The sequence below is a fragment of the Ambystoma mexicanum genome, chromosome 5p (genome assembly GCF_040938575.1).
Source record: "Ambystoma mexicanum isolate Mex_15411 chromosome 5p, UKY_AmexF1_1, whole genome shotgun sequence".
Lineage (NCBI taxonomy): Eukaryota > Metazoa > Chordata > Amphibia > Caudata > Ambystomatidae > Ambystoma > Ambystoma mexicanum.
This window is the reverse complement of record NC_090930.1, coordinates 56,790,373-56,810,459: the sequence shown is the minus strand read 5'-3', so window position 1 is coordinate 56,810,459 and position 20,087 is coordinate 56,790,373. Positions and strand designations below refer to the sequence as shown.

General features: G+C 45.1%; 1 protein-coding gene across 1 annotated transcript in view; it reads right to left on the bottom strand.

Moving 5' to 3' along the window:
* Positions 1 to 20,087, bottom strand: part of TEX11 (testis expressed 11) — a 3,096,519-nt gene that overhangs the window by 988,877 nt on the left and 2,087,555 nt on the right. Inside the window, exon 19 of the mRNA XM_069612434.1 lies at positions 17,843 to 17,928. Coding sequence (XP_069468535.1) covers positions 17,843 to 17,928 — 86 coding nt within the window. The remainder of the gene's footprint in view (positions 1 to 17,842; positions 17,929 to 20,087) is intronic.

The following is a 20,087-nucleotide window of genomic DNA, read 5'->3' as shown; positions in this document are numbered from 1 at the left end:
CCTCACCAAGGAGAGGCCATCTAACTGCATGTAAGAGGCAGGCTGCAGGATCTAGTACATGGAAGGCAGGGGGGTGAGTTTATAAATACCTCACCCTCCCAGGAGAATATATGGGGGTCATCTCTGTACCCGGTGCCCAAAAAGAGGATTTATTATGATCAACCATATTTATTATTTACCTATAACCATGTTTTGTATCAATAAAATCCAACAGCTTTTTATTGCCAACGCTTGATGCCAACCCACAAAATAATATATGTATGACTGCTGCATATATGGGTTCAACGGTTATGTGGATTGAAGGTGTGCGGCCAGCGTGAGGGAGGATGCTGGCCGGAGACATGTGGTGTGACAAGACAAGGCACTGGAAGGCTATTCAACGGAGACACACTAGATTCATTTAAAAAATCAAAACAACCATTGCTAAAATATATGTTGGGCTTTATTTTAGATTTTAGTTAAACATAAATAATAAACATTACACATTGTAAAGTTGAGGTTGCAGCACATCGAGGGAAAATCCGCGGTATTGTCCACTGTCACTGGGGAAATGTTGTCTAATGGCAAGTACCGCACAGGCAGGTATTACTCTCCGAACGCGGTGTCCGAGCCTCCCGTGAAGCCACCAAGTGAAGCAACGATAGGCCACCAGCCTGTACCACCTGTGAAAAAAAAAGATGCAAACTGTATTAAACTGACCAAACTTTCTTATCAATGTCGATTCAGGTAACACATGTCATTTTTCTTAGAAAAAAATTATATCTAGAAAATGCACTATATGGAACCAATTTACATGCGTTCGAATGATATGTAAATGTAATTTTATATGTGGGAGACGACCATGAAATAGTGGTGGCATCACTGACTTCACAAACAGAGTATACTTACTCGTTACTCGGATTACGCGGACGAACAGTGCCACGAAGTTCGTGCATAAGCACCATCATCATCCTCAACACTGTCCGTGAGAGGCAGGCTTCCCTGAACTCTGGCAGCTCGGTGATGCATTGCGGACTTTGCTCGCCTTCCTGCAGACTTTGCTCGCTTTCCGAAATGTAGGCCAAGCACCCGGAATTTTCACGGCAGCAGCAGTTCTCCTCCTCAGTTGGCATTAGCTCGCACCGATTGCACGTGCACCAGGTGGAGACGCCGTCCATGCGACATGGTCCAGGCTCTTCATCCGTTGACTGGTCCTCCCAACTGCCGTCCGAATCCCCATCGTTTTCGCGTGCTTGCCTTTCCAGTAGTTCCTCCTCGGTGTACTCGGGCTCGTACATATACGGCATTATTGTGGCCATTGTGCGGTAAAGATAGTAAAATAATTGACAGAGATGGTACAGGTGTTCACACGGGCTACAAGCGGCGAAGGTAGCTGACCAGAGCACTGAAACGAGTCACAGAATACTCAAAGTAACACAGAGAGAGGAATGGAATCGAAAATCTGCTGCTGTATGTTGTGAAACGGTCTGTTTATACTTATTGGGGAAAGAGGCGTCCTGCCATTTCCATGGCAACACGTCAATAGCTGAGGCGCAGCGATTGTTGACACGAGACGTGCTTGAAATGGGCAGTACGCGTCTGCTGATGTCAGGCTCAGGGGCGGGGGATTTGATTTAGTGCCGCAAAGGCAGGTGAGCCAGGTCGATGCGGCGGAATGATAGGATTATCACAAAATGGAGGCTGATTTCGAGTGCGATAATGGGCGAAAAGTCGGGTAAGGTCCATAGGAAAGTTTCCTACGATCTACCGATTTATGCTTACAAACACATGGCCGACCCGTAGGGACAATAAAAAAAAAGTCCCGGAACTATCCTTTAATTTCCAGGTCAATGACAGTGATTTTCAGTCACCTCAAACGAAAAATCAAACACCAAGTACATTGAAAACTGTGTATGTAAATCCTCCCCCCCTCCCTTGTGCCCCTTGTGCCTTTAGCCAAGCATCTGCAGAACAAACCCTGGGGAGTGACGCAGCCGCCAAGACCTTCGGCGGAGCAAGTTAGCAGGGGCAGGGCGGGTTAAACAATGACAGCAGGATCCAGCGTCTTTCGATATTAGCGATCACTAGCTTGAACAATTGGGCGCTTGCAAACAAGCCCAATGATATAATCTTGCATGCCAATGCACATATATTGCGCTGTGAAAACCAAACGCTGTCGCCTTTGGATCGGAGAAACTAAAAGACAATCATGGCTGTGCCTTGCATGCAATGGGGGCCGCGGTGCCGGTAAATCAAGAAATGCCCGAAATTGAAGAGAGCGACTTATCGCTCTTCCCACTGCTGGACGAAACCGACAGAGACTTGCTTGAAGCCTCAGTCGCTTTGTCCCCTTGGAGACATTTAAACGCCCGTGACCTCCCTGTTGCAACAACAGCAGACTGCGGCGAGATGGAGCGCGACCTGTCCCCTAAATCTGGACAAAATCGGCATGAAGAATGTCAATCCAAAATGGCAGAACTGGACTCATTTAATACAGCAAATAGAGGGCAAAATGTCCCTCGAGGAACACCAACGGTACTGACAAAATTGGCACCTATCACAACCACTACAGAATGACTTGCTAAGATGATGTCAGCAAAGACAAAATGGAAGAAGGTGGTGGTATTTTCGGATTCATTGAGTGGGTTGCAGGCGATTGTGGCAGGGGATGGTGATAGGAAGGATGTGATTTTGGACATCAGGAGGAAGATTGATCGGTGTGTGCATGGGGGGATGGATCTGGAGTTGGCGTGGGTCCCCAGTCACAGTTGCATTTTGGGTAATGAGTTGGTGAATTTGGCGGCGGGTGCGGGTATGAGGAGATGAGCTGTTGATGTGAGGATACCTTTGAGTGTGGATGAGGTGAAGGCTGTGGTGGTGAAGCGGGTTATGGATGAGTGGCAGGAGAGGTGGGAAAGTGGGGTGAAGGGCAGGTGGATGTTTGGCGTTCGTGAGAAAGTGTCTGTGAAGGTGGATGCAGGGAAACTGGAATGGAGGAGGAGGGAGGAGGTGATGCTGAACCGGTTGAGGATAGGGCATGTGGGGCTGAATGACAGTCTGTTTCGAGTGGGGAAGCGTGAGTTGAGGGACTGTGCGGTGTGTGGGGTGCCTGAGACTGTGGGACATTTTTTGCTTGCGTGTGAGAGGCATGTTGAGGAGAGAGAGTTGATGAGGGTTCGGTTGTCTGCGCTGGGAGTGGCTGAACTGAGTGGGAAGGCTTTGCTGAGAGGAGTCGGGGTGAGAGGCAGGGAGAGGAGCAGTGTGATGCTAGATTTTGTGGAGCAGACGGGGCGGTGGGAGGAGTTATGAGAAGGTGAGGGCTGTGTGTAAGATTGGGGGTAGGTGCACATCATCCTTTTGGATGGGGAAGCGCCTGCGTGGGTCCGCCCACGCATTAGATAATTGGAAAGAAAGAAAGAAAGAAAGACAAAATGGAGGCTGGACTATGAAGAAAGGCTCGTCTTGCCAGCAAACACAATACATGACAATGTCATTGACTTACTTGAACAGGAACCTATTGCCCCGCCAAAAAAACATTCTAGTTCCATGCAAGCGGAGGACATACATTCCAGTTTACAAGGTTTGGGGAAAAAAACTACATTGCAAATGGCCTCCGAATCTACACAAGAAGCAGCCGCACATGAAGCGTCCTTAATGCAGAGATTAAAAGGAGACTTTGAACTCATGAAGGGAAACCTAAATGAAGCCCATCAGGAGTTAAAAAGAAAAGGAGAGAAGCGCCAGCCTTGATGATTGGGAGAGGCATACTCCCTCTAAGCTGCAAAATAGTGTCCCTACATACCCAGCTCGATTGAGCTCTCCACTAAAAACACCAGCAAAGGGGGGAGAGTCATCCTACATCATTAATACCATCCCAAAAATAAATCTAAACTCAAGCTCTATGGAGAAAACCCTTGAGGCGGCCTCATTTGAAAAAAAGCAGAGGGAGCGAAGTGGATTAAATCCACAAGATACAAAAACAAAGGAAGGATCTACCAAATCTAACTTATCAACTGCAGCGGCGATACAAATTCACAACAATGTTTTAGCCGCCACCTCGTTGGCTCTCATCCCTTTCACTAAGCTATATGAAACACTTAGTGACGGTATAACAACACAGGGCACTATTTTAAACAATGCAAATGAAAAATTAAACAAAATGGAAATCCTTAACACAAAACTGTTAACACGTTTGGAAAAGGAAGCAGAACTTACAACTGCCTGGCAATCAAGGCTAAGTGATCTTGCGATGCACGATAACCATGACAAGGTAATCCTAATGGAGGCCGTGATGGAATGCATGAAATGGCTTCGACATAGAGAGTGTTGTGAAAATCTAGCCACTGAAGGAATACATTTACCTGAAGCTCTGAACACTCCTGTGCCCTCGACAACAATACCAGGCATTTACAAAAAATGTTCAGTGGACGCTTACACCCAAGTATAAACTGAAACTGGAGTGTCAACTGAGTGGAACGAAAGAGCGCATTGCGCCAAAGATAAAAGTCTCAAAGCAACTGCAGAGGAGACTACTGAGCGAGATAGCCAACAAGTCCAGCCTTGCAACAAAGCCACATCGCCGGCACGAAAGATCGCCTTGACAACTCTCCAACAAAAGCCTTCAAACCCCAACGCAGTGGAGCAATGCACAGGCCCGACCTGCCTGACTGTTAAAAATGCCTTCCCCACGTTTGACATGTTTAAAGGGCCGGCAAAGACGACCCAAATTATTTCGAGCAAAGATGAAAAAGAAAAGGCTGTAAATACAGGGAAGAAGAAAACAAACAACAAAAAGGCTGATGCAAAGAAGCAAACTACGGGCACTAGGAAATTTATAAGAAATATAACGACGCCTACCAGGCCCGGTCTGTTTGTGCGGGAGCGACCGAATCTTATGGTGCAGGCATAGAAAAACCAAAAAATATCAAACGATACAAATGAGACTTTTGAAGTCGACAAAGAAAATCCTAAAAAACGTCCTTGTCGAGACTCTGGAGGTAGTTCAACACTCTCCATAGTCTCATCTATCGATCTTGCAGACGTGTCAACATATTCAGTTAGTTCGGTCGATGAGCTCAGCCAAACCACGTCGCCTAGCATCGACCAAAACAGGAGAGAACAAACGGTAGCTATGCTCCATCAAACTGAAGCCTAAGCTCGATTTACCCTTAAAAGAAAACATGATGACTGCCCAAGCTCTAATTCAGGTCCCAGATCGACAGCTCTCGACCTACCAATGCCTAAAAGTTTGGTAAAGTCACAAAGACATGTTAGCAATGACGCCTCAAGCCACCGGAACGATCAAAAATCCACCGTAGATGCTGCTCCCATTTCAGACAAAATGGGCTTAAATCCAAATCCCAAATACACAGCAGCTCAAAGACTTAGAATAAACTCAATGAACCTAAACAGAAGTAATATCATGAAATGACTCCAGAGTGTCCCGTCACTTCGGACAATAACTACAGAAGACATCGAGATTGTCGAATATGTGACCGAGACCAGCACTGATATAATACTGCTGCATATTAAGTCACATGTGGTACGAAAGGCCATACTCGCAGCTTCTGAGGAATTGTTGTTCTTTGGCTTCGAAGTAAAGAAGGAAGTGTCCTCATCTAAATCTCATACAAAGGACGACCATATACATTCACCTAAAGAAAAGGCTAAAGAATTAACTAGATTGAACCTCAGGAAAATGATGAAACTCTCTGCGAAATCTCTAAACACTAGTGGCAAAGTCGACATAACAAGAAAAGTGAGCATCTCTGATCGAAGATCTGAAGAAAACCTACTTAGCAATGAAATGAGATTAAGGAGGACCGGTTGACGGTGATATCCTGGAACACAAGGGGCTTCATACATCTTTTCAACGAGTTCTCTATAATCCTGGACATGAATTTGATAATACGCCTACAAGAGACGTGGCTGCGTGAGACACCTATGAGAGACGGCTATTCTATCTTGTTAAATCATGCTGTTAAAAATAGTTTAGGGAGACCTTTCTCTGAGCTAATCACGATGGTTAAACAAGGGAAAGGTTGGGACGTGATTCGCACAATAAATCCAAATCCCTTTGTACAATGCACATTACTACAGTTAAAGTCTCATGGAGTCGAGAAACCCAAACATATGCTTGTGATTAATGTGTATTGGAATCCGGCAAAGATCTCTACAAATCACTTTATTAAATCAATAACATTCATAGTAGATCAGGGACAATTAGAGTATACGGATCTAAAGATCATACTATGTGGTGATTTAAATCTTGCAGAATTAACTGATACAAAATATCAAGTAAATGTAATCTCTGATACGAGATCAATTGCATCATTCAGATGTAAAAGCTGGATTCAAGCAATGGAAATGCGAAATTGCGTCATGACTAATGGAAATGTAACCGGCGACTCTCCACCTCAACCATCGTGGCACAATGAGGGCTTGCATAAAACACTTGATTACATTTGGGTATCGTTGAATTTATGGGGCCAAGTTGTGGAATTAACAGTAAACACTATGACAAAGAGTGACCACAATGCCTTGGTGCTTCATTGGTTAATTGAACAAAATAAAGCTGAAAGTATGCTTGGAGGCAAATTGGAGATTAATCAAGCCGTAAATATGACTAACTTAATACGATCTAAAGATACCGCGGCAGATCTCCAGATAAATTACTCCCCACTGCTGACGCAATTTCGAACTCCACAAGGTGGCTCAACAGGAAACAATGTTCAACATAAACACATATGGAGCAAAATGATCTGCAATGAAAAAAGAAGCTATGGAAGGACGTAAGGCAAATGAAGAAAAATCCTGGTGCCGCGACACCTACAATGATCAAAAAAAGAAAACAAAAATATCAAAATTGGTTAAACACCTTCTCCTCAATGAGAGATCTAGAACGCGGAGCTCTGATGTTAAAATTAATTGTGACCCATAATTCAAGAGAAATTTGGTCAATATTGAATAATGAGGCGACAACTCAGAGCGCAATGCTATCAAACGGTGTAGCAGAGGCAACTTGGTCAAAACACTTTGCCAAGATATTTTTCACTATGGATGGAACTACTTTAAGAAAAAAACATGTTGCACAAGCGGAGTGGGACACAATCGAATCATTTGATGACATAAGCACCAAAATTTCAAAACTAAAAAATTCCCGAGCAGCAGGCCCGGAAGGCATTAGCAATATAATGCTAAAAAAGAACAGAATAGAATGTTCTTGTTTTATTGAAATCCTATTTAGGCACATTACAAAGGAAAAAATATTACCACAATCATGGACGACGGCAATAATAGTGCCTATTTACAAAAAAGGAAATCGCGAAGACCCAAACAACGACCGGCCAATCGCGTTGTCAGACACGATTGGAAAGATAATGGCATCCTTCCTGCAGCAGAAACTGGCAATCTGGGCCTCTAAGACAAACCACTTGGATCATCGACAAACGGGGTTCACTAAAGGAGTGGGGACTGAAGTAAACCTCGTAGTCCTGAATTTATTAAAGCAAGAAGCTTTGAAACAATAAAGAAATCTACACTTGGCTTTCATAGATATGCGTCAAGCTTTTGATTCAATAAATCGGGAGCTATTATGGAAGAAATTAAGGATCTGGTTATGTCCAGAAGAAATTCTGCAGCTTATAATTGCCCTGCATGTAAATACATTGATTAGAGTACGCCTAAATCAGCAGGGCGATCTAACAAACCCTATCGACACAAATACAGGCGTAAAACAAGGCTGTCCCTTAGCCGCTTTACTGTTTAAGCTGTTTATTGCTGACATCCCAGCCACATTAAATCATGCTAAATATTTTCCGCCAAAGATTGATGGTCAACAAGTAAAAGTAATCACGTAAGCGCTTGGCATAGTGTTGATTGACCAAACTCAGATAAGTCTTCAAAGGCTTCTAGTAGCCCTAGATAAATATATGGCAGAAAACAAGTTACTTATCAATGTTGCGAAGACCAAAGTTATGACAATTGGGACTGCTACAGGCAAAAGCAACAAAACCTTTAAGTGGTCAATCGCCTCGGAAATGATAGAGAAAATAAAGGAAATACGATACTTGGGAATCCTTTTTAATACCTCTATAAGAGAATGGGGGTGGTCACAGGATCTAATCCATCGTACAATGACATTTGCACTGCAAGCTGCTAAAATGCATAGACTCTATGGAAAGTTCACAATATTACCTGTACGTGAATTCTATCAGTTGAAGGTAACACCAGTATTAATTTATGGCGCAGAACGGCCTGGAACTTAAAACCACAGAATCTGGCCTTACTTAGAAGGCCTTTTTTGGAGAAAAGTTTTAAGGCTCCCCAAGTATATTTGAGTTATTAAGATCCAAAACGAACTCGCCCTGGATTCACTCCAAGGAACTGTTCTATGGAAGTCAATGTCACTCCTAAGAAAAATGAATCTAAGTATTCCTGAACCGGGGTATGAAATCTTTAGAAATGCTGTCAAGGAGCATCAGTGCTCCCTGATGAAAGACTGGGAAGCAAAACCTAAATCCACACTGATCTATGCAGACATTAATAGGGAGACCCTACTAAGCCGTCCACAAATTGCAAAGAAAAAAATAAAACAATGGCAATGGATCTTGCATCAAGAACAACAAACCAACTTAGCCTCTGCATTGTATTTGGGTCAGGTCGCAAATAGTCTAGATTTGCTCCCCTCCTATTTAAAACAATTTCCATCGAGACATCATCGAGACAGGTTCATGAAACTGTGTTTAAATACATTGAGGACCAAGGAGCTACTTTTCATGATACATGCCAAAGATACAGTTGATAACCAATGTAGATTCTGTAAGGCTGAAGTAGAGTCTAGCAAACATCTAGTAATTGAGTGTGTGGAACTAAAAAGCCAACAAACATTTAATCTAGGAAAATATGCTCCAGCAAATCTGAACATGGAAGACTGGTGGTTCGTAATTCTTGGGGGGAAAAATGTGATGTTGACTTGTCGAATAATCGACTATTTGGACGCGATCCTGAGCGATCATTCTCAGGTGGAAGCGTGAGAAACCTGCTAAGAAGAACCTTTAGCCTTCTTGGCCTTGCTATTCTATCTAATTCCTTACGAGCCTGCAGTCTGGTGAATGCAATGAATGCAGGGATGTAAAACATCTGTATGTGATTTTTTTAGTGATTGTGATGGAAGAAATAGTGTATTAAAAGTATGTAAAATCAAACTATAAAAATTACATTAAAAAAAAGATAATTGTCAAAGACGAAGCCTGGTGCTCAAGCATCCAAGCTGCCCTCTTAAACAAAGTCAAGCTCCTTCAGGAAAAGATTTGATCACAGCGCAAGGCACTCCCTAAACAAAGCAACACGCCTCATCTCCCCTCACCCAGTCACTTACCAGAAACCCCGCTCTTCTCATTCAGAGACGTCACAGAAAAGGAAGTGGCCGACCTCCTCCATCACATCAAACCATCTACATGCAAAGGAGACATCTGCCCACCTTCTGTCATCAAAGAATGCTCGAATGCACTCACCCCTATCATCACAGCATTTATCAATGCGTCATTCTCGACAGGAACGGTCCCTCCTAGCCTTAAAGAAGCCTGGGTCCCCCCGCTCATCAAAAAACCTTCCATAGACCCCACATGCCTAAACAAATACCGCCCCATCACCACCATCCCCTTCCTCCTAAAAATTCTTGACAAAGCTGCCCACAACCAAATTCAACACTACATTGAATCTAACGCCATCCTAGGTAAGAGACAATCAGGCTTTCGCAAAGGGCATGGCACAAACACCGCCCTCTTAGACTTAAAAAAACAAATTGCCAAAATAATGGACAAGGGAAAACCTGCTCTACTGCTCCTCCTATATCTCTCTGCGGCGTATGATCTTGTTGACCATGACATTCTTACCTCACATCTCTCCAACGCAGCTCACTTTTCCAATAAGGCCCCATCCTGGATCACTTCCTTCTTAAAAGGAAGGGTCATGAAAGTCTACTCAGATCAAGCCAATGCAGCTCCCACCACCATGCACTGTGGTGTGCCACGGGGCTCCTGCACTGCACCGACCCTCTACAATCTTTTCACTAAACCACTTTTTGACATGTTGGATTCGCTCGGCATAGCCTACACGAACTATGCCGACGATACCCAAGTCCTACTCCCACTCACTGGGTCTTACGACCAAGACGCAGCTGCCCTCCATCAAATCTATTCCACCATTCAAACCTGGATGGATGATAATGGCCTGTGCCTAAACAGGGACAAAACAGAGCTCATCCTCCTAGGCCCCAGAGAAATACTGCCAAAACTTAACCTAACATACAACCACTTCACCATTGACAACACTATCATCCCAGTCTCCACAACAGTCAAGACCCTTGGAGTCCACATTGACTCAACCCTCTAAATGACATGCCAGGTCAATGCCATTGCCTCGGCTTCGGCCCACACCACCAAACTAATAAATGCCATAAAACTCTTTCTCACTACCCACAACAGACTCTCCGTCGCCAGAGCCACAATAGGAGCAAAATTGGACTATTGTAATGCCCTTCTGGCAGGCACTTCTGAAAAAAACCTAAAAAAAACTCCAAACAGTTCAAAACAATGCGCTTTGCGCAGCCCTCTCCATCCCAAAAAGAGATCACATCTCCCAAATCAGAAGAGATGCACACTGGCTCCCAGTAAAGGAGAGGATCAACTTCAAGATCCTCACCCTTACCGACAAATGCAACAATCTCTCTGCTCCCTCCTACCTATCAGAAACCATTCTCAAGAACACCTCGACACGACCAAAAAGAAGCCACCATGCGAACCAACTCCTTGTCCCCACTGTGAAAAGGTTCAGGGTAGTTCACGGCTAAGTCTTTACATAGAGTTCCGGACGAAGTTGGTCGGTCGAAAAGTTAGTTTAAAGAGAAGAGAAGGACAAGCCCTCGGATTGGCGAAAGGTTTCAGATACCTTCACCGCGGCTGAACGAAACGAACAACCAGATTTGCACAGTACCTTTAAATGGAGAAGAAGCTGTAGCTGCGTCAGGCGTTCCTGGTAGTTCCTGCAGGCTAACGGTACAGCTAATGCCGGCATCATTGGCTTTCCTTACATTGCTCCCAAACTCTGGAACGCCCTTCCTAATGCTCTCAGAGCTGAACCCTCATTATCCACCTTTCGCAAATCCCTCAAGACCACTCTGTTTAAATAGCCACCGTTGACCGCGGAGCATCCACTCAGTCACCATCGCACCATCCTCACCGCTGACTTTGTTCCTCTTGATACTACCTATCCAATGGGATCTCTACTGTGTAACCACCTTAGGGAAGGTACCCATGAAATTCCAATCATAGGGTAACCACAAACCGATACCATGTAATATTTCTAATGTTCTTACATGTAACCACGAAATCTTTCCCATGTAACCAGTAAGAATTTTTTGTAACAGCGCCACGATGCCTCAGGGCTGTTGTGCGCTTTAAAAATGCAAATAAATAAATAAATGAGAGAGTATGTGGCATAGAAGGATATCAGGGTGAGAAGTGCAACTGACAGCAGCAGTGGTAGATCTTTTTAAGTCCTTAAACCTCCTAGAATAAGATGATGAAAGGGGAGAGAGAGCAAAACAGGGTCAGGAAGAAAGGGTTCAGTCTTTGCTATGTGAGAAATCTGACCGTCTTGCTGTTCTGGTCTCTCTTCCCTTATAGGGGGGAAGGGGCTGGTTCTCTGGTGTTTTGGTGTAAAAATGAATTGTGAAGATCATATTTTTTGTATTAAATTATAAAGGTTTGTACCTGTTGTATTTAGATTGCAAACCAAACACAATAAAAAAATGTAAAAAAGAAAGCGTTTGCTGAAGCAGCTGTCGCTGGAAAGGAGATTATCAAAGATGAGGAATGCGTGGGAGGACACAATCCATTCGAAGGAGAGATTGTAACATAAAGTCCTGGCAGGAGAGAATACCAGGTGAAGAGCGGATCTGGGATCTGCTCCCATAAATAATTGTATAGGAGAACCTGGCAGGGGAGTATACCAGGTGTTTTGCAAGTCTATGTCCCACACCCAAATTATGTATACAAACTTAACAAATGAACCTGGCAGGGGAGTACACTAGTTGTTTGGGACCCCCACCCAAGTTGTGTTATCCATTATAAAATAACTCAGAACTTTTTTAATTACACCTATGTATCCACATTGCACTGTAGCATAACTTCACTACAATTAATAATCAGTACACTCAATGACTACTGTACTCATTTGCTGGAGTGATGTTTTTAATTCTATGTGAACAGTGCCAAGCCTACCCACCATCACATCCCAAAAGGCCCTTGCCCACCCACCAGCCACATACCCAAGAGTACCTTGCCCACCCACATCCCCTAAACAATGCCTGTGGCATGGTCACTCCTATTTATTTTGGCTCTTGCCATGTACATGTGTCGCAGCTGTTGATGGGGGTTGTCTCCTCCGGAGCGCCTCAATGGGGTGCTGGGCAGGGATCCCTCAGTGGGCATTGCCGAGATGGAGCTTGCTGTGTCAGCCCCACAAATGTGCTGGAGATTCAGTCATTGCCCTCAGCAAGGTCTCATTGCCTGAGGAAATGGACTCAGACAACTCCCACACCTTTTGGGCCACAACTGTCACTGCCGCTGTGGCATCTGCAACCCTCCTGCTATACCTCTCCACAGCAGAGACCATCCTTCTTGAGGCCCCTTGAATAGCATCCAAGTGGCGTGAGCATGTTTCAGTTGCTCCTGTGCCATGGCCTCCATTCACTCCTGCAGCTGCTCCATTTGGCTCAGTCCTTGCCAGAAAACATCCAATCTGCTTGTGGGGACTAGTGAAGGTGAGTCATGGGGCATGACCTGGCTGTCATCTGCAGTGTCATCATAATCAGGAGTGTATCACTCTCCAGATCATGATGCCACTACAGGGGTTGGCCAGTGTATATGGTCCTTGACGTGTGGTGGGAGGGGAGATGGAGGGACGTGGTGGAGTCTCAAGCTGACGGGGCAGACCCCTTGTGATAGAAGAAGTGTGGGGAATGTTTTCTTGGGTGTACACTGCCACCCTTGTCAGAGAGGTTTGGATTGGCACACTGTTGGTCTCAGGCACAGAACAGATGCAGCAGTGCTGGTGCTCACCACTGTGGCTGTTTTGGAGGCACATGTGGCTGTGGTTGTGGTGATGGTGGCAACAGATTCACAGCTGCCGGAGGTGGGGACTGCGCTGCTGTCACCAGTGCTGGCAGTCACAGCTGGCGTTGCTCTCAGGACATTAGTACTGTGCTGGCTGATGCAGACGTACTGCCTTTCTTTACGTCTGACAGCACTATGCCTTCCTCATAACAGAGCCAAACAATCTGAGGGAACTTTAACGCGCGAAGGACCAAGGACATGAAACACTTGTGTATAGGCGCATTATAAATGCAATATCATATCATATTCATGAAGGTGTGCTGGGAGGGTGGCGCTGGGGTTGAGGTTGTGGTGCCTCTGGTGCCTGGTATGTTGTTGCCTTCCTGTTCCTCCCAGCTGCCATGGCCCTTGATAAGATAAGTGGCATGCCATTAGATCTTATGTGCAAAAGGGGTTGTTTGTGCATTGCATTACAGCGTTGATCTTAGCCCACCCACCCGAAACAGTTCTTCTGGGAAAGGGTGTGGGTGTTTCACATGGGACCCTAGGGACTTGATAACTTTGTATCATGCAACTGGTAAATGCATCTTGACTGCCTGAATGCAGTAGGTGACGTGGCCCTAAAGGGATTGTGTTGTGGCCACTGGGGATGATCATAGCAGTGAGGCTGAGTTAAGCATTTCATGAGTGAGCCTTCACAGATGTGTGCATCATCCCAACAACCGTTCATGAAACTCGTTGGTGTGTGATTAGGTGGCATATGCCCTACAAATGTATTTTTGTCCCATTACATTACATATTTGCCTATGCCTCTGTGTGTGAGGTGATGGGTGATGCTGCATGCCCATGCACTGAAGAGTTCCTGGTCCTGTCATGGTGCACGTGGCAACTTATATGTTACACTTATGGTACTTTTTTTACAGTGTGCTCTCACTGCACGTCAAGTGTTCTTGGGTATGAGCTGCCAGGTCTTCTCCCCATTGATTTGAACCATTGTGCATTTTATTGCAAGCCCCATAGTCAGCAGGTTGATGAGCAGATGAGGCCTTGTGCTCTATTTTGTAGTTATGATGTTTCACATTGCATTTGCCAGGCACAGGTTGGCTGCCAGCTCCCCACTCGGCTGCTCCAACACCTTCCAGTCTTGCCAGGTCGAGGTTGGTGTTGATCATCTTCCCCCAGGAGGTCAGGAACAGGGGCTGTTAGGCAGAGTTGTATGCAGTACCCTTTGGGAACACCACACACAATTAAGACTACAAGTGACAATACAAATTCACCTTTGGTACAAGCCTGTACTACACAGTAAAGTGGTAGCGATGGCTGAGCAGCCAGACTTATCTCAAGAGTAAGTGAGAAGTATCAAATAGTTACACAAAGGACAGCAATTACTATGATTCAAACAAACACTGACTCAAGGTTTCTGAGTAAAAGAATATACATTTATTTACACATCAGTTGTATAACAATTCACTAAAGTAAAGCAGTTGAAAAATCACGTTGCCAATACACCACACCACTCCCAATAGATTCTGGACAAGTTAAACTCAAACTGAAGTGTGAGCAAAATGGCACTCCAGTAATTTATAAAGGGAGGGAAAAACATAGTTAGACTAAAATTGAGCAGCACCAACAGGTAAGTAAGCAGGGCAATCTAGAAAGAGGAACTACAATGATGGAATCAAATCAAATAGGCTTAGGGCCAAAGTCAATAGGACAAAAGTCTTTTGCTCAAGATCACAAAGTTCAGGGTAGTTCACGGTTAAGTCTTTACCTAGAGTTTCGGACGAAGTTGGTCGGTCGAAAAGTTAGTTTAAAGAGAAGAGAAGGACAAGCCCTCGGATTGGCGAAAGGTTTCAGATACCTTCACCGCGGCTGAACGAAACGAACAACCAGATTTGCACAGTACCTTTAAATGGAGAAGAAGCTATAGCTGCGTCAGACGTTCCTGGTAGTTCCTGCAGGCTAACGGTACAGCTAATGCCGGCATCATTGGCTTCCCTTACATTGCTCCCAAACTCTGGAACGCCCTTCCTGGCCATCTGGCCCACTGTAGCTCTGTACAGCGAATTCGACCAGATGGAGTCCTGGCTTGCAGTTTGGGAGACTGGTTGGTCCCACCAGCTCAGTGGAAGAAGATTCCTGGAGGATCTTCTCTGTCGTTGGAGTTCAAGGATTCGGACCTGCAGCAGGGCTTCACCGGGCGGTTCAGTCGTGGTAGGGGTCCTCTTCCATCAGCTCCTCGTTGGTTCTTTTGTTCCAGTGGCGACTCTGCCTTTCCAGTCCCAGAGACCTGCTTTTTATGCAGTTTTCCCCCATTCACATAGCCTGGCTGTCAATCACAGAGCAGGGTGGCTGTCCTGGCGGACACAGTCACCTAGCCAATCAAACAGGAGTGTGACTTGGGTTACCAAGAGAACCCATGGCAGGGGTCCTAAAACCCTTCCCTCACATCCTTCCTACCCAGACTTTCAGGCGCCTTATGGAGGGCTTCTGTGCAGAAGCCCGCGAAAAGATGGCGAACAAAGGGACCAAACCTGGTTGGGCGCGCACAGTAAAACACGAAAAAGACTTTTTCAAAAAGAAATGGCGAATAAACCCAGCCGGAACCGTATAAAAATGTATATGGTCAAGCGGGCTTAAGTTCGAGGCTACCAAGATAGCCTAAAACAATACCAAGGTTATTTAAGATAACCGCGGTAGGAAAAATAGGGTAGTTACCACTGCCACCAGCCAAGTCTTGATGAAAAGGGAGCGAAACAGTGCTCCAAGAAAAACAGACAAAAAGGGATAAGTATGAACCCTTTCCAATACTGCATGTAAGATGGGGTGTACTGGGTCTGTGGTTTAAAGAGACTACATAAAGTTAATGGCAACTTTACATGTTTCTGGGAGACAGTAGTCAGTCCCAGAAAAATGGAGTCAGGGGGAAGTCTGAAAGAGAACACTGTGTCACTGCACGGAAGGTGCTGTGTAACACACAGTAAAAAGATGATGCCTGTGGAGTAGGTGAGGCTCCACAGTGTATGAACACAAAAATGTTAAACACACACATCAAAACACATGCAAGAGTGGGAAAAAAGGCTCACACTCTTACCAGGTGAAAAAAATAAATCCTAGAAATCCAGCAAAGCTGCTGAGGGACTCAGTAGGTAAGGGAAATTAGCCATTCTGGAGAATTCTCCCTAACAGGGGCGCCACAGGGCCTCATTCAGTGGCAGCTGTCTCCCTGTGATATTGTGCAAAGAGACTGCTCACCCTGGCCTTATAGTCATTTCATCTTATTTTGATGCCACCGACATCCCTGGGTCTGGTCCCCAATGCCACCACTTTGCCACGGACCTCTGTCCAGAAGGCAGCCTTGTTCTGCAGTGTGGTCTTCCTGCTACTGGCCCCATACAGTGGTTCTGCGTTTACCACCCCCTCATCAGCTAGTATCGTCAGTTCACCCTCAGTGAATTTTGGATTCTGCAGCCTCATTTCCAGTACACAGGATTTGCCTTTATCCCCTGACATGGTTGGGCACTTTTTCAGATTTGCATGGCTGCTGCAACTGCTGATATCCAGTGGATGGTGTTTTTCTAAATGGCTGCTGATCAGCTTCCCCTTTTCAAGGTGAGGTTATTTCTGCCTGGCGCCGTTCAGTAATTCCTCCAAAATTGATGGCGGTTACGGTAATTCTGCCGAAAATCAGCAGAATTGCCACTCAATGTTGGATGTTGGCAGTAATTACCATCGAATGAGCCTATTTGTTAGAACATTTTTGAAAGAATCAAACATTTGATCGTATTTCACAAGTTTGATTTGACCTTCTGTGCACTTTACCAGCATGCTTTTGAAAATACCAAACATGGGGAAGTGGGTTGCAGGGGCGTTCCCCGCTCCCCATGTTCAGTATTTTTGGGTTTCGGAAGTGTGGGGGGTTTGTCCGCTTCCTTAACACTGGAGGCGGGGGACCTGAAAAAAAAAAGTGTGTTTAGAATGTGGGCCCGAGCAGATAAATTGCAGTCAGTTTGCCACAAACAAAAACAAAATGAACAAACAACACCAATCCAATTAACATTACCGCAAAGTGGATTTTTCCACATCCATGGCCTTGTAATATGGCGGTACTTCTGCCAACCACATTGGTCTGTATGGCGGAATTACCACCATTATTACCGGCAATCTGGGAAAGAGCCCCATGGTCCCTAATCCAATGGCTGGGGGTAGGAGGTGAACTATGGGGCTGGCTCTGCACATCTCCAGCTCATCCACCTCCAGGTAGCTCATGGCACTGGCCCAAGGCCCTGGTAAGGTAGCTTTCCAGGCCCACAGAGTCCATGTCAGCTCTTGGGACAAGGTCAGGACAGTAACTTTATCACAGATTCCAAATCTGCCAATAGGCTGTTCTTTGTGTGTCTGTAATTCCTCCCAATGCCTCTTCATCTGCCTCGTTCCTTGCATATCTGCTTCATCAAATGTATCACTGCTACAGCTTTGATTGAGGTATCATGCATCCTCCAAAAGAAATGTTAATGTTATAAAAGGTTCAGTAATGCGGGACATGCTTGATTGATAATCTGGAACTATGTGCATCAGGATCATGGCATCTCTTAGTAAGAGGGGTTTCAAAGATAAGGTCACTAAATTAAAGAGGTGGTAATCTGGTGAGAGACTAAGGACTGAAGCATTGCAATGAGTGAGCCACATAAAACACAAAGCACATAAAATAGAAGAATATTTTTAATAGAGCATGTTCACTGTACCTGAGTGATGCAAAGACTTGAGACAGATCCTGTGACTGCTGGGCTAAGTATTCTAAAGCTATGATCGCTACATTCTCCTGTCCATTCTGAAAAGAAGCCACAAGGGATAAGTCAATCACCAGTCTGGTATTGCTCCCCATTTCAACCTTTGCCGCCAATGTGTGCTGTCTTGTCTTGTCTTACCGCTTCACCTCATCCTGCCCTTCCCCTTCAAGACTCACTGCTAAACTGTGAATGTTAATGTAAATCGTAATGCAATTTCAATATTTTTTTAAGATCTTCATATTTTGGTTAATTACATTTTTTGACATCATGGGATTTTCATTAAAGGAAAGGATACTCACCGTAGTGACTACTGTACTCCAAGTCCACCATACTTATAAGAGTTCCTGCCTTGCAGGGTTGAGATCAGAACCTTAGAACAGCAAAGTGCACTTCCCCTTAAAGAAATTGCATGCAGCGGCGGGCTGCATACATGGAATGTGGCTACAACCTGGACTCCACCCCACGTTCGTCCCCTCAGTCCCATTATCGAGAGGACCAGAAGAACTAAGTACATTACATTTTAGGTGGATGGAAAGAGGGCGTATGGAGGAAATCTGACTGCGGACTAGGAGTCCAGTAGTCACTACAGTGAGTAACATGGCCTTACTTCTATGTCCCATCCTCTTTCCTCCATACTTATGGGGGAATACTCAGAACCACTGTACCCCAGGGAGGAGGATCTTTCTATGGATTCTTCTCCTGCAGATTCCTCATCTTGATAGATATCCTCATCCAGCTCTGCTGCTCGGAAACCTTTTTGACAGGGGGCGTAGTGGACCTTGACTCGGCCGTCGATCATCGATCCATTTTGCTGGGTGCTCGATCATCGGCTCCAGATGTGACGTCAGGCGTCATATATATACCACGTCACTACGTCCTATGCTCCAGATCCTCCCTTTTTCCCCCCTGCCTAAACGAAGCAGAGGAACACAACGGGAGAGAGGCTAACCAGCCTGCAAAAAACTTACCAATGGGGTACATCCCAACGGTGAGACCCCATGGAATTAGTAGATTAGAAAAATAGAATCTTTTTAGAACAAGTGATCAGTAAGATAGAAGTGGTCACCTTAGAGCCATTATCAGTTGTCTCCTCGCTTGGGGATGGATGGGAGGGATGATGAGGAATCTGCGGGAGAAGAATCCATAGAAAGATCATTACGGTAAGCTATTACTCCTTCAATGGATTGCTTTTCTCCCACAAATTCCTCATCTTGATAGGATAACGGAGGAGAGCAGAAAGCGTTAAACAAGCAGATTTAGCAGAACTGCTCTTCCAAATCGTGCATCAGCTCCATGTGCAACATCTAAACATCTTTGTCTCGGGAAGATAGCTCAGGGGCAACGTGCTCACCTTGGAAGCAAGATGATGCAGAGCAACACAGGTTCGATTCGCGGGTCCGCGCTTAGAAACCTCTGGGTATTAAGCATGTTATAAATAACCAATTACAATTAATTAGAAAGAATAATGCTTGGCAAATGTATGCAGGGACGGCCACGTGGCCGGATGACATATGTCCCGAATAGGAACTCCACTCTGAAGGGCTGTAAAGGCAGCCCTTCTGGATACATCTGGATACATATAAAATAATTCAACGCGACAGGGTTTGCTTGGTTATGGCAAGGCCTTTACAGGATATTGAATGGGATAATGAATGGGCAGCGAACAACTGGTCAGTCTTCCAAAACTCGGATGTACGAGCCACATAAAAACTTAAGGCTCTCTTGGGGTCAAGAAGGTGGAACCGCTCTTCCTCTTTCAAGGGATGTGGTAGAGGGTAAAAGACAGGCAAATCAATAGATTGAGAGAGGTACAACTCTGAAACTACCTTGGGAGGGAAGCCAGGCCTGACTCTGAGAGAAACTTTCTCCTAAGAAAATCGTAAAAACAGAGGTTTGCAGCACAATACCTGTAATTCACTAACTCTCCTGGCTGACGTGATTGCAACCAAGAAAGCTGTTTAAAGAGATAACAGCCTTATGGAACAAGTGAATGGAGTCGCCATCAAATAACTCAAGAACCAGATTAAGATCCCAATCTGGGACAACAAATGAGTTTGGCGGAAACCTATCAAGAAGGCTCTTCAGGAATTGGGCCATGACCGGAATACTGACGGAAGAACCTTTATCCGGGGACCTTTTGAACACAGACAATGCCTCCAAATATCCTTTGACTGTGGTAACCTGAAGGACTGCTGAGGCC